At 64.4% G+C, this 14,616-nt stretch overlaps 1 protein-coding gene across 1 annotated transcript; it reads left to right on the top strand.

Annotated features, from left to right (window-relative positions):
• The first annotated feature begins 10,121 nt into the window (after positions 1 to 10,121).
• CDT1 (chromatin licensing and DNA replication factor 1) lies at positions 10,122 to 14,576 on the top strand. The gene is made up of 10 exons (XM_045987350.1): positions 10,122 to 10,477; positions 10,940 to 11,206; positions 11,284 to 11,438; positions 11,841 to 12,038; positions 12,135 to 12,280; positions 12,419 to 12,519; positions 12,943 to 13,131; positions 13,371 to 13,511; positions 13,595 to 13,796; positions 14,222 to 14,576. Exons 1-10 carry the CDS (start codon positions 10,247 to 10,249, stop codon positions 14,383 to 14,385), a joined length of 1,794 nt encoding a protein of 597 aa, XP_045843306.1. The 5' UTR covers positions 10,122 to 10,246; the 3' UTR covers positions 14,386 to 14,576.
• Positions 14,577 to 14,616: the final 40 nt, after the last annotated feature.

Genomic DNA, 14,616 nt, shown 5'->3' with positions numbered 1-14,616 from the left:
GGAGCAGGGAGTGGGAAGCATCTGGCCACACCACCGTCACCCTGCACGTGAGGACAGAGGGGCTGGGGCCCGGGCAGGGTGTCATCTGGCACAGAACACGCCAGGCTCTGAGTTCAGCCTTCCTGAAGTCCCACCACTCAGTCCTACGAAGGTCACTGTTCTTTGTGAAATTCATAATCTTTCAAGAAAGAGCAAGAGCGGTCAGCTCCCTGAGCGACAAAGGACCAGGCCGCGGGCCATCACAGGGGCCTTGACCCCTCAGGCTTCACTCTTCCCCAGGGATAATGCAGGCGTTGCTCTCTGCTCACGCTCAAACATGAACTCCAGGAGGACACCCCCCCCCCCCCCGTGTCCATGAACAGATGAACAGATCCCAGGAAGGCTACCCAGCCATAACCGGAGCGAGGGCTGGCCCACCACCCAGCCGGTGACCCATGAACACACCGTCCCAAGCGAAGAAGTCAGACACCGTGTGATCCCGCTCGCTCGCGACGGCTGGGACAGGCCAACGACACAGCAACTAGACGATAAGGCCCCTGGCCCGAGGGAGAGACTGAGGAGTTATTACTTAATGGGGCCAGAGTTTCTGTTGGGTTGGTGAGAAAGCTCGGGAAATGGTGGTGGGTTGTGCAACCGCGTGACTGTGCTCCGCGGTGCCGTGGCTCCGGAGGGCGAGTACGGTGAGTCTTTAGCCCAGAGGCAGCTCACTGAGGACACAGACTCCAGGTTAAGACGGTTTCTCAGCAGCGCACCCCGAGTCTTCCTCCCCCCCGGAGGCTCGCCAGACCAACCACATTCTCTCCTTCTGCCGAACGTTGTTTTCCTGACGGCTGGCCAAGGACTTGGCGAGCTTTTGCGGAGCTACTTCCCCGAGTACATTCCCTCGCAGTCCCCCCTTCCCTGGAAGCGAAGAACGGGGACCGGTCCGGGCAGAGTCAGGGCCCACCCAGCTGCCGCACAGAGCCAGCCTCGCAGAACTGCCCCTCCGTCCCCCGCCCACCCAGAACTGGCCTGGTGAGCCTGCGTCCTTGCCGCCGTTCAGCTTCGTCCTTGGTCAGGACGTGACCAGACCAGAGTCAGCAGCGACACCAGGTCGGGTCTGGAAAGCACCTGCTGGCCGCACGCACCGGCCGAATTCGAGCCCATGACACAGAGAAGTGCCCACAGGTGTGTGTGGCCAAGAGCCCTTCACAAACTTCTACCAGGAATCAAGGTCCTGAAACTCACACCTGCGGCTGGTGAACGTCACCTGATGAGTAATCGGCATTTTCCACGCGAACCTGACCTTTAGAGCTCTGTCAGCAGTCTCCTTACCCCCTCTCAGCCACAAGACTGCCTGCAGCTGGACGGAATGATGGGCGGGACTAACAAGCAAGGGGCCGATGGCCTGGACCCGAGCAGCAATGAGTCTGGACGGTGTCCGGGTGTCCCCTGGGGCTGACAGGTCCCCAGGCAGGCACGAGTGAGAGGCCTTAGAGAAGTGACCGATGGTTCTGCCCAGGCCCCTGCAGCCTCCCACGACAGGATCTGCCTGCCCACGGGAAGGACGACTGTCCCCGGCAGCAGTGGGGACAGGGCCAAGCAGAGGGGGTGGCAAGGAGTGGCAGAGACCAATGCTGCATTGAAGAGGGTGGGCTGACCTCAGGGACCATGTTTCCCCCCAGGATTTCCACCATCCAGCCGGTTTTTAGGGCAGGAGGAGCGGCTGTGAGAAACACCTGCCGTCAGATGCTGCACGAAGAGGCGAATGGAAGAGAAGCGGCGTCTGGGGGTTCTTTTGGGGAAGTGTCTGCCTTCGGCTCAGCTCATGGTCCCAGGTCCTGGGATCGAGCCCTGCATCAGGCCCCTTGCTCAGGGGAAAGCCTGCTTCTCCCTCTCCCACTCCCCCTGCCTGTGTTCCCTCTCTCGTGCACGCGCGCTCTCTCTCTCAGTCAAATAAATAAATAAATGAATGAATAAATAAATAAAATCTTAAAAAAACAAACTGAGCCCAGGGAAGAGTAGTGCCTGACTCCATGGCAGACCTTCCCGTCCTTGTGGGGTCCGGGGAGCCCCTCACAGCAGGGAGGCCAGGCCGACGCGAGGCCTCTCGGGGCAGGAGCTTCATTCCTTCAAGGGACATGCTCCACCACGCCGAGCTCGGAGGGAAGGCAGAGAAGACACAGAGATTCTCCACAGCCAGCAAGCGGCCCAGCTCCTAAACTCTCGGCCTTGCCCTGCTCCTGGTAGGACTTCTGAGACCTGACTGCCCCCGCGACACGGAGCAGGAAGCCAGGGACGCAAACCCAGGGGGGCTGCACAGGGCAGGCGCGGCAGGCAGTGCACTCTCCAAACCTGGGCAAGGTGGGCCCGTGGGGTGGGGGGAGCAGCAGGAGGTCCTGGCCCCAGTCACAGGGGTCGTCCCCTCCCTCGGCGCTGGGCCCTCCCTGGAGCTCGCCGGCGCCACCAGCCCTGCCGCTCCCGAGCCCTCCTATGGCGCCTTGGCTCTCCTGGGAGCCTGGTGGGAGCTGGAGGAGGAGGGCCCGGCCCGTGTGCAGACTTGGCTGCCCCCTGCATTTGGCCCTTTCCCTGCCTGCACTTCTGGGTTCCAGACGCTGTGGTACAGCCTGTGCCTTCCTCCTTTGCAGGAAACTTCCCAAAGCAGGTTCAGCCGAGGAGGTCCCTGGCCCTTCCCGCCCGGGTGCTTTCCCGCTTCCTGCTGGTCCTGCTCTGGCCCTCAGGTGCTGCTGGTTTTCTTTACTGTCACTGGAATGGAACTGACCAAGGGCCCCTGGTGGGGGGGGTGTCCCCACCCCGGGGGTGATCGAGGTCCCCCACCAGCTTGCTCAGGGGCAGGCAAGGGGCCAGCCATCCCCTTCCCTGCGACAAGTGGACAGTGGGCAGCGGGGGCCCCAGCCGAGTGGTATCCTCTCGCACTGGTGGGTGCTGGCTGGGAGCAGAGGAAGGAGACTGGAGGTCCTGGGCACAGGGAGCCTGACCACGGCACTCTTGGAAGGACCCTGGGTCCTGCAGGGTTTCTGGGCATCCTGTCCCAGGGCTGGGAGCACTGGTCACATCACCCCACTGTCTGTAACCCTGTGCAAAACACGCAGGGCCGCGTGGGTCCCCCAAATGACTTGCTCTCTGCCACACCCCTGCTTGGGTATGGACACCTGTCCCACACCTCTCCTTTCCCCCCTGGACCGTCCTCAGCTGTGATCTACTTGGCCTTTGTGGCTGTACCATCACCATGGGCGCCCTTCACCCGCCCCCCCCCGCCGGTGTCTTGATCTCACAAGCTCCCTGCAGGGCCCATCATCCAAGGTCGTGCACGGGGCTTTGCCTTGGGCCCTGATTTCTGTCAATCCAGGTGAAAAGGGTCTTGATCCGACAATGGCACAGACCCTGCCACTGTCCCCACCTTCCAGAGACTTGGGCGGAGCTGTGTGGTCAGGGCTTGCCTGGCTGACAGCACCCCTCACTGGTGGAAGCAGAAAGCCTCCACGGGACCAGGGATCTGCCCTTTCCCTCTCTTGTCCTGAGGCCCCCACCTCCTCTCCAACGGGCCGGAGACACTCAAGGCTCTGTGTGGTCACTTGGCGGCCCCACTGGGCTGCACTCAGTCCTTCCTCCTTGCCCGCGTCTGTCCTCTCTCGGCAGTGGGGCCGCCATAGCCTCCTGACCCTCACCTGCCCTCCACAGCGACCGACGGGGCTACTGTCCACACAGTTCTGGTCGCCGCTTCCTTCCCCGCCTACCCCAGCAGGAAGTTCAAACTCCTCTGTGGTGTCCCAGCTATTGGTGGTCTGTGGGCCATTCCTGCTGGGCCCATCCCCGCCCGCAGCCTGGGGTCCTTCCCTGTCCTGTTCTTGGGTGCCACCCGCCCGCTGCTGTTACTCAGAACCGTCCCCGTCTCGCTGCCTGAGCGCTCCTGCATGCAAGCCTGCTACAGGGACCGGCCACGGGCCTGGCGATACCCGTGTCGCCGGAATGTGCAGCCGTGAGCCCATGACCGCACACACAGGTTGGCGGACGGGCCGGCATCTGACCGGATCTTCAGCCCACTTCTTCTGAACCAAAGACAGAGGACTTTTTTTTTTTTTTTTAAAGATTTTATGTTTAAGTAATCTCTATACCCAATGTGGGGCTCAAACTCACAGCCTTGAGATGACAAGTCTCACACTCCACTGACTGAGCCAGGCAGATGCCCCCAGAGTCATGGGTGTCTGCCCAAGTGACGGCCTCTGCCTGCCTCTGGCTCCCACCGCTCAGGCTTCCGTCTGGGCAAAACCTGGTCTCCCCACTCCCGAGTGGAGGCTTCCATGGCCCTAAGACCAAAGTGCTCTGTGAGGCCAAAGTGACCGTGCGTGCCCTCTCCTGTCAGCACAGGCCCTCACTGCCAGGCGGCAGGAACGTGGGCCAGGTCCCCGTGGAAACGTCACTCCCTCGCAGCCTGCCTAGGCGGGGAAGGCTGGCCGGGGTCGCTGTTTACAGACCTGCACGAGGTGTGCGGCCTCAGACCGCCCCTTACTTCACCCGCGCAGAGTGGGTGGACTGGGGGTAAGAATCACTGCAGTGTGAGACAAACGAGCTGTGGAAAAACCACAGGCGCGTGTGAGGAACCAAGGGGAGACACGCTTTTTTGATGAGGGAAAGGGTAGGTCCAGCGCGCTATCAGGAGCTGGAAGTCCGGCGGTGACCCGGGACTGGAGAGCGGCGGCTTCCCACTGCTGGAGGGAGCCGGTGTGCTCCTGGGGGCACAGGTGATGAGTGAACGTCCCTTATCCCTTCCGCAAGCCCCAGGAGCAGAGCAGTGTCCATGTGCCAGGCCAAGTCCCGCTTCCTGATGGGTCTGCAACGGACAGGGACAGGCAGGGGCGCGGCGGGAGCGCTCCCCGTGCCCACTCACCCGTCCCCTTCTCATGGGGTTTCCTGACTCAGTTGCACTGGCACGTCCTCCGGCCCCGCGCAGTGCCCCGCACCAGGGCGAGCGCAACGGACGCTGCCGAATGGGCCCCCTCACTGCAGAGTGCGCTCCTGAGCTCTGGGGCGCCTTCCGCTCCGCAGGGCGGCGAGACCCCCGACCGCAGGGCCGAGCCCTCGGGGTGCAGGGCAGATGCCCTCCGCTCTGCAGCCCGGAGCACCCGCCCCCCGGCGCAGGGCTGAGCCGCCGGCGCGCAGGGCACGGCCAACCCACCTGGATCGGGAGTGGCTTGCGGAAAGCCCCCAGATCCGCAGGCGAGGACATTCCCAGGCCTCCGGAAGGGGGTCCGGGGCCCCGGCGCGGGGAGGAGGGCGGCGTGCCCGGCCGGGAGCAAGGCCCTGGGTTCGGGCCTGACCGTTCCGCAGGTGGGCTCCTACCTTCCCACAGAGGACAGCGCAGCGGGGCTCAGAACGCGAGCCTGCAGGACCCTCGGGCCGAGGTGACCCAGGCGACCCCGCCCCCTCGCTCCTTGGAGGAACGCGGGGCCCCGCCTGCCCTCCGGCCACGCCCCCACCGGCGGCACCTCCCCTGCCACCGCCGGCCCCGCCCCCGGAGCCTCGCCGACGCGGCCTGGCCACGCCCCCTCGCAGACACCGCCCCTCCTGGAGTTACGCCCCGCCCCGTGCCGCCGCGTGACGGACGGCGCAGGGCGGCGGGGGCGGGCGTTCCGGCGCGGGCCGGTCTGGGAGCCCCGGGGTTGCGTGGCCTCTCGACCGCGCCGTCTCCGCCCTGTTCCCGGCCGCCGGGTCGTGGGGACCCCCGCCCTGCAGCCTCCAGCTCGCTGGGGCCCGGCCTTTCCCGGCACTGCTGGGAGGGTTGTGGGGTCAGGACCGCCGGGCCGTCCGCTTCCAGCCCGGAGTGCACGAAGCCGAGCAAAGACCAGGCGTTCCGTGGGGGTCGAGCCGCGGCCAGGGCGCCGGCCGGCACTCAGCGCGACCAGTGCTAGCACCTAGTGATGGCTGGCTGGACGGCGTGCACCGTGTGAAACCGCTCATTAATGAAGTTCGCCGGGGGCGCCTGCGGGGCTCAGTGGGTTAAGCCTCTGCCTTCGGCTCGGGTCATGATCTCAGGGTCCTGGGACTGAGCCCCGCATCGGGCTCTCTGCTCCGCGGGGAGCCTGCTTCCTCCTCTCTCTCTGCCTGCCTCTCTGCCTGCTTGTGATCTGTCTGTCAAATAAATAAATTAAAAAGTTCATCGGTTACTTGTTCAAATGATAACATTTGGGATATAACGGGTAAAATAAGGAAATACTTTAAAACGACTGTCACCTGATTCTTGTTTTTTTTTTTAAAGATTTTATTTATTTATTTGACAGAGATCACGAGCAGGCAGAGAGGCAGGCAGAGAGAGAGGAGGAAGCAGGCTCCCCGCGGAGCAGAGAGCCCGATGTGGGGCTCGATCCCAGGACCCTGAGATCATGACCCCAGCCGAAGGCAGCGGCTTAATCCACTGAGCCACCCAGGCGCCCTCTTGTTACTTTCTTAATGTAGCCACGAGAAAGCGTAAAATTAGGCCCGTGGCCCCTGCCACGTTTCTGTTGGGGCTGCTGGACACTCACACGTGGATGAGACAGTGTGCCCCACCCCCACCCGAACATTCTCGGCAAGCAGGTGTGCGGCTGAGGGGGCCGCGGTCGCTCGGGAGCTTGGGGCTACGTTTGCTTTCCCAGGGCTCTGCTGAGAGCTCTGTCCGTGAGCTCCCCTTGATAAGGATGAGGCATGTGAGGCTTAGGGATAGAGACCACCTCCCAGATCACTCAGCCTGTGCGCAGCAGCGGCTTCTCCACCCTCCCGTTTGTCCCATCATGCCTGGTGGACAATGAGCCTGGTGCAGGCCGATAATGGCCGAGCCCCAGATGTCTTCCCTGAATATCAAGCTGCCTCCAGATCTGGCTAGGGACATCGCACTGTATGCCAAGACCGTGAAAATCTCCCCTTTGACTGCAGGCGGCAGGTTCTCTGCAGGCGCAGGGGACCCGTAAGGCCTGAATCCCACCATACCTCTGCAGATCCTTCCTGTCTCTTAGGGGAGGAAGTGTGACCGAATGAGACAGAAGTGGGCAAGCAGAGGCGGCTCCCCAGCGCGCCGGCTTTATGCTTCTTCATCCACGGATGGGCTACGGCTGGAGGTTTGCTCTGAGGGTGAGACGGAGAAGGCATCCCAGCTATGGGGAACCAGGCCTGCCTAGGGCACACCTCACAGAGCCCGGCTACTGTTTTGTGGGCTGGGTTCTCAGGAAGTTCCAGATGGGCAGACAGGTCTGTAACTCAAACTCAGAACGTACTTCAACTCCAGTCATTCTTTGGAATGTGCTTAAAATGATGGTGGTGGTTGTGACGGCTGTCTGGGTTCCACACTCTATCAGACGCTCCCACAGCCCCTTCTTCTTGACCTTCAGTGTGATCCTCTCCAAGAGGCTTCCCTGAACCCTCAGATCTAAAGTGCCCCCCCCGTCACTCCAGCTCACGACTAGGTTTTATATTCTTTTTCTGAAGTTTCCCCCCCTCCCCCAATAAAACTGGCTTCTGTCTCTCTCCACTAGAATGTGAGCTCCTTGAGAGCGGAGTCTCACCTGTCTTGTTCTCAGCCTGGTGCACAGGGGACCCTCAGTGGCCTAGCCTGTACTGGGCCTTCGCAGCCAGGCTCCCAGTGGGCAGTCAGTGATCACAAGAATGAAGGCCCAGGTCCGGATCTCCCAGGCACTCCAGGGTAAAGGGTTCTGGAAAGAAGGGTTCTTGTCCTTGTTATCTGGCTGCTCTCTCCTGAAGGCATTCTAACCGGGCTATGTCCTCTTAACATTCCACACCGATAAGCCAGCATGACACTTCAGGGGGAGCCTGGGCAGCACAGAGAAGGGCGTTCACTTTCCTTACTACTGACTCTGTATTTTTATTACCGTAGCCTCATATGGATCGACCTTTTGCCCCTGCTCTCCCCCAGCCTCCTTGGGTTGGAAGAAACAGAAATTCACTCAGAGGCCCTTTATATAAAAGACGCAGAGGTACGGGAGGGACTAGAGGCTGCTTTCTAATAAGCCGGGCCACCTTGAAAGGCTGTGGGTCTCCCATGAGAGCGAAGTGGAAACCATCACAAACCATCTAAGTCAGCAGCTGGGTCTGGCTCCCTGTCCCCAGGTCACAGTCCCTTGCTCATCACCCTGTCTCCACACACAGGGTAGAAGGTGATTGTCCTACTCCATCTCACTTCTCACAACCAGATGTGACAGGATGGTGGTTCCACTTCCAGTCTTGGGTCCCAGGAGAGGGGCGATGGGTTGGGGTGTGCGTCTCTCATCTCGTTAGCAGTGACCGAACGTAGGGGTCCCACCTTGCAGAGGTAGCTGCTGAGCTCCGTCATTGTAAGTGGGCAGAGAATTTTCTTTTTTCTTTTTTTAAAGATTTTATTTATTTATTTATTTGACAGACAGAGATCACAAGTAGGCAGAGAGGCAGGCAGAGAGAGAGGAGGAAGCAGTCTCCCTGCAGAGCAGAGAGCCCGATGCGGGGCTCGATCCCAGGACCCTGAGATCATGACCTGAGCCGAAGGCAGCGGCCTAATCCACTGAGCCACCCAGGCGCCCCGGGCAGAGAATTTTCTAAGAAGGAGCTTCTCCAGAGGCTGAAGTCACCACCAAAAGGCCTACTCACCAGGCGAGACATGCAAAGTCACAGTGGTACGGACAGGCGCACTGGAAAGGCACTGGCCACGGTGTTGGAGCTGGTCCCCAGGCTCCTGCCCACTGGCTGCTTGTGCGACTGAATGCAGACAGACTTGCCTCTTCCCCCTCGGGACAGACACATTTTAGACCCATGCTCTGCATCCTACAAGACCCCTTGGCGATTTCCAGAGCCACTCAGGGCCTCCTAGTGCCCGCTTCCACCTCTAGATTAGTGCCCCTGGCTGGGGTTCTAGCCAGAACACAGCAATCCGTGACTCTTTCCCTCCCAGATGGACTGCCTGGGAGTGCGCGCTCTTGTCACACAGCCAGGGGAGCCGGTCATCCGTCGCCTCACTCAGCCCTCTGGGGGCGGGAGCCGAGCCGGCACTCCGTGGCTCCAGGCTGGTGGGTGGCCGGGCGGCAAGGTGAAGGCAAGGCTGGCAGAAACCGCAGCGTTCTGGAGGCTCTGGGCGGGGAGGGGCGTTCCTGCTCACCGGTACCTTCAGGGGGCAGGGGCTGGGAGCCAGGTCCTGACGTCCCCTGCGTTCAGGTCAGCGAGCTGTCTGCACTCTCCAAGACCGAGCGCTCCCTCACTTTCTAGATGGGGAACCACGGTGTATCTGGGAGAGAAGACGGCTGCCTCCCTCCCGATGAGCAGCTCCGAGCTGGAAGATTTACGAAAACCCTCGTTGCCCTGGTCTTGAGGAGAGGCTGTCACTACAACTCCAGGATCCCGCACGGCTCTGCCCTGTAACGCAGAGGAACCTTAAATTTGGAAAGGTCCATTCCCACGGGGGTCCATGCTGGCCTCCAGCCTGCGGCCCAGAGCACACATGCGGCACACACCGTCACAGAACCGCGTCTTAACACGCCGGCGGCCGCCTCTCCCCCTGCTCCCTGGGGGCTGCTGTTCCCGGGGCTGCGCGCTCGGCTCATCCACCGGAACCGCCGCCTCGGGGCACCTTTCCCCCACCGAGAGGCCCCCTCCAGCGCGCCCTGGTCCTGGCATCAGGACGCCCGGCGGCAGCGCTGTCCCCGGCGGCAGCGGGACCCCCAGCGGCAGCAGGACCCCCGACGGCAGCGGGACCCCCCCCCCGACGGCAGCGCTGTCCCCGGCGGCAGCGGGACCCGACGGCAGCGGCCCCTCCCGCACTAACACCCCCCCCTTCCCGGTACAACAGCGTCGCTGACACAGAACCCGCACCCGCGGAGAGACTCGCGGTCTGGCAGCCGCCGAGAGGGCCAGCGTCACTCCACGGTGACTGCTGTCAACCTCAAGAGAAGCGGCGAGCCACCGCTGTCTTCGCCGAGACCGCCCCGGCCCCGCGGCCCCCCAGGCCGAGCTCGCCCCCCGCCGGAGCCCGGCGGCCGGAGGTGGAGGGGGGCGGGGGCGCGCGTCGGCGCATGCGCGCGTCGGCGCAGCCGCGAGAGCGTCAGTGCGCCTGCGTCCGGACGTGCCCATTTCCCGGCCGCCCCCCCGCCTCCCCCGTCGATGGTTCCGCCCGCGGGGGGCGGGGACAGGCGCGGCGGGAAAATCGGCTCCGCGCGCGGCCCCACTTCCGCGCCTCGGGTCCCCGCTCGCTCCGCGTCCCGCCCGGAGCCCGGTCCCTGTCCCCGCTCCCGCCATGGCACAGCCCCGCGTCACCGACTTCTTCGCGCGCCGCCGCCCCGGGCTCCGCGCCGGGCCTCCGCGGGCCAAGCAGGCCTGGCGCACCCCGAGCCCCGCCAAGCCCGCGCCCGGCGCCCCGGCCCGCACCCCGGGCAGCAGCCGCAAGCGCGCCCGCCCGCCCGCAGAGCCCGCGCGGGACCACCCCGCGCCGCCCGCGCGCCGGAGACTGCGGCTGCCGGCCGACGCGGTGAGCGGGAGACGGACCGGGGCGGGGACGGGCGCGCGGGCCGGGGGGCGGGCTGCCCACTGGGCATCGTGCGGAGAACCGGCCCCGAACCGCTGCAGGACGCTGGAGAAGGCCTGGGGCCCGGTCCCCGCAGACGGCGGGGGCAGGTGTGCCGTGGGCGCCGCGAGAACCGGGCGCAGAGCTCCGCCGCGAGGGCGCGGAGGTGCTGGACGGAGCTGCTGGAGGGCCGGAGCAGGGCCCGGGCTCCGTGGGCTGGTAGATGTCCATCCTGGCGGCCAGGCTGGGCGAGGGGTCAGGCCGGGGATGAGCAAGGAGCCCAGACAGGCCACAGCCGGCCCCTCTGGCTTGACTCCAGTGAATACCCGGCCTGGTGCCCCCTTTGTAGCTGAGCGAGGGAGGGAGGAATCAGTCTTTCACCACCGGGTCTGGTTTCTCATTCACCTTCTGTGTCCTGCCCGCCAGGTCTTGGGCCCCAGTGCCCCGGGTGCCCCAACTGCCCTCGCTGCCCCGGCTGACCCCACTGCCCCAGCTGACCCCACTGCCCCGGCTGAAGCCACTGCCCCGGCTGACGCCACTGCCCCGGCTGACGCCACTGCCCCGGCTGCCCCAACTGCCCTCGCTGCCCCGGCTGACCCCACTGCTCCAGCTGTCCTGGCTGTCCCTGGCTCCCCAGAGCAGGCCTCTCTCTCAGCAGGTCTGCAGCCCTGCCTGGCCACCCCGGAGAAGAAAGTGAGTCTGGACCCAGGGTGGGGGAGGCCGAGTGATGTGGGTGTGACTGGCCAGCTGATGACATCTTGTGTCCACAGAGCTCCTCAAAAGTCACATTATCTGAGCTGAAGTCGTGCCTACAGCGGGCACGGGAGCTAGGGGCCCGGGCCCAGGAGCTGAGGGCAAGTGCCCAGAGGAAGGATGCTGGGGAGCCCAGCGTGCTGGAGGACCAGGGGCACCCAGCAGGGCCATGGTGAGTCTTCGGTGGGCGTTCAGGCCCCAGAGGAAAGACTAGGCTGGTAGGAGGACAGGGCTGGGCAGAGGCAGGGATGGGAATCTCAGATCCAAGCTCTGCCACTGGCTAGCTCCGTGACCCTGACCTGCATCTGTGAGACATGCCAGCTCTTGCCGTGGGGGCCCTTCGGATGCTGTCAAAGGCTCGCTGCTATGGGGTGTATGTCTCCTGTAGCCCCGTCTGTCCTCCCTTGCTCCCTGTGGTCATCGTGTGCCTCTTAGAGATGAGGGAACCAGGGTTGGGGGTGGCCTGGGACTTCCCCGGCCCTGGGGTCTCCCGGGCCACGTTGCCTGCCTGCGGTTGGTGTTGGAGGGCTGTGGGTCTGGTGCTTCCCCTGACGCCTGGTTCCCTCCGTGGCAGTGGAGAGAAGACACCTGCCTACCAGCGCTTCCATGCCCTGGCCCAGCCAGGGCCCCCGGGCCTCGTGCTGCCCTACAAGTACCAGGTGCTGGCGGAGATGTTCCGCAGCATGGATGCCATCGTGGGCTTGTTGTACAACCGCTCTGAGACCGTGACGTTTGCCAAAGTCAAGCAGGGCGTTCAGGACATGATGCGCAGGTGAGTGGCCCGCAGTGGGCGGGGGCCTCCCCCTGCCTGTGGAGACCGCGCTGTGCCCTGCCCGGCGCTCTCTGAGCCCAGCACCTTGTCCCGTAGGCGCTTTGAAGAGCGCAACGTGGGCCAGATCAGAACCGTGTACCCAACTTCCTACCGCTTCCGCCAGGAGCGCAACATCCCCACCTTCAAGGACGGCGTCAAGAGGTCCGATTACCAGCTTACCATTGAGCCGTTGCTGGACCACGGTGAGTGTGCCGTGGCTGAGTTCACGCAGCTCTGAGCCTGTCTCCCTGCCAGTGACACGGTTTGGAGCGTGGGTGTGAGGCGTTGGGCCCCTGGCCTCCTCTAAGACCCGGGGGCTCAGCCCTGAACTCTGCCCACAGAAGCCGGCAGCTCGGCGCCCCAGCTCACGGCCTCGCGCCTCCTGCAGCGCCGGCGGGTCTTCAGCCAGAACCTGGTGAAGCGCGTCCGCGAGCACCACAGGGTGAGTGCCCGGCCCATGCTGGAGGCCTGTCCCTAGCCCGCCCTGCACCCCGTCCCCTCCTCCTGTGACCACTCGGTACTGCTTGCAGGAAACAGGCTCTTGAGAGGCTGAACTTTCGAGTTCTCTGGACCACGGCTGCCTCCTGCAGGGTGGATGTGGGGTGGGTGAGGGTCCCTGTCCTGGTCCCCTGGCTGAGGGGGAGGAGCCCGGCATGGCAGCCTCAGGACGCGCTCAGTGGGGGCTGTCGGCTGCGATATCCTGCCCTTGCCCGGCTGAGTAGCTGGAGCTCAGGCAGGACCTTGCCCAAGGTTGCCCAGCCGGGACCTATGGTCGTCTAGCCGGGACAAGAGCCCCACAGCCTTGTCTGCCCCAACACGAACGTTTCCGGGATCAGCCCACACTCCCTGTCCCTTTCACACACAGGCCTTCCTGGCCTCCCTGAACCCTCCCATGGTGGTGCCCGAGGACCAGCTCACACGTTGGCACCCCCGGTTCAATGTGGACAGCGTGCCCGACATCGAGCCGGCTGAGCTGCCCCAGCCGCCCACCGTGGAGAAGCCGGCCACTGCCCAGGAGGTGCTGGCCCGTGCCCGCGGCCTCCTGTTGCCCAGGGTGAGACTGAGTCTGGGATAACAGGGCGGGGCGGCCCCGCCTCCACGCAGGCACCTGATGGGTGGGCTCTGTCCTGGGGCACATGCCTCGGGGTGGTGGGATGGGCCGTCCATCCCACGCAGGGCGCAGGCTGGCCGGCTCTGTCCTGGGGCAGCAGGCTTGGCCCTGTTGGGCTGGACAGAATGTGCCCCCTGGGCAAGGGAGGCTCCTTCTTGATTCCTCCCTCTGACTTGCTCTAGATGGAAAAGGCCCTGAGTGACCTGGCCCAGCGTACCGCCAAGCCCAGCAGCCCTGGGTCCCCCGGCTCCGCCCCACCGGCCACCCCACCAGCCACCCCGCCTGCGGCCCTGAAGGGGGTGTCCCAGGACCTCCTAGAGAGGGTGAGTGTTGGGGGTCCTGGTGGGGCAGAGCCGGGGTCAGCACGGGCCTGGCTTCCCACTGACCGTGGCCTGGCCTGCCGCAGATTCGGTGCAAGGAGGCGCAGAAGCAGCTGGCGCAGATGACCCGGCGGCCGGAGCAGGAGCAGCGGCTGCAGCGGCTGGAGCGGCTGCCCGAGCTGGCCCGCGTACTGCGCAGCATCTTCGTGTCGGAGCGCAAGCCGGCGCTGCCCATGGACGTGGCCTGCAACAGGCTGCTGGGCAGCTACCCCGTGGCCCTGAGCCCTGGTGTGTGTGGGGCCCTCCCTGTGTCCCGGACTCCTGGCTGAGGGTGGGCACCGGGGATCGGCCGCTCCACGTGTGAGTGGAGCGCCTGTGGTGTGTGCCGGGTGGGCACAGTGCCCTGGAGGTCATCTCTCGAGCTTCTGCCTTCACAATCTGACTGTGCCCTGCAGCCCCTCGGATGGCCCCACGGCCCGTGGGACCCTTGCCTCCCTCCAAGCTCCAGGGTAGCTCACCCCTAGGGACTGGGACCTGTGCGGGGCTTAGAGGGAGGGTCAGCTCCTTGGCAGAGCTGTTCCCCATCTTTTCAGTGTTCACTCTGCTGCTCGGGGGCACGGACAGGCAGGCAGGGGGAGTGGGGCAGAGTTGGCTTTGAGGCGGACCTGCTGACGGGGCCTGGGCCCCCACCTCATGCACCCCTCCCTCTGCAGGGGAGATGGAGAAGCATGTGCAACTCCTCTCTGAGCTGCTGCCCGACTGGCTCAGTCTGCACCGTGTCCGTGCGGACACCTACATCAAGCTGGACAAGGCTGCTGACCTGGCAGGCATCCTCACACGGCTGGCCTGCCTTGCCCGGGCAGAGGTGGTGCTCTGAACCTCGCAGACACACGGACTTCCGGTCCCTGCCCTCGCCCACTGTCTCCTTTACTCTCTTTAGGAACATGATGCACTTTCCCCCCTCTGCCTCTGCCACCAGGCTCCCTGGCCAGCGTGGGCAGTAGGCCTCCCCTAGGGCAGCGTTTTCTTATTAAACTGGTTTCTGTTGGGGACTTGGTCTTTGCAGTGTTTGGGGTGTAGGGCAGTGGGGCAGGAGGGCAGGCGGTGG

This window comes from Meles meles, chromosome 19, assembly GCF_922984935.1.
Source record: "Meles meles chromosome 19, mMelMel3.1 paternal haplotype, whole genome shotgun sequence".
In the NCBI taxonomy this organism is placed as follows: Eukaryota; Metazoa; Chordata; class Mammalia; order Carnivora; family Mustelidae; genus Meles; species Meles meles.
The sequence above is the reverse complement of the archived record's forward strand: the minus strand, read 5'-3'. Positions and strand labels throughout refer to the sequence as shown.

Bases quoted from the DNA above. Each gene is read 5' to 3' on its own strand.
- CDT1 (XM_045987350.1), top strand. From the start codon at position 10,247: ATGGCACAGCCCCGCGTCACCGACTTCTTCGCGCGCCGCCGCCCCGGG. The intron at 11,207-11,283 runs GTGAGTCTGGAC...TTGTGTCCACAG, and splicing joins TGGCCACCCCGGAGAAGAAA to AGCTCCTCAAAAGTCACATT. The intron at 11,439-11,840 runs GTGAGTCTTCGG...CCTCCGTGGCAG, and splicing joins GGGCACCCAGCAGGGCCATG to TGGAGAGAAGACACCTGCCT.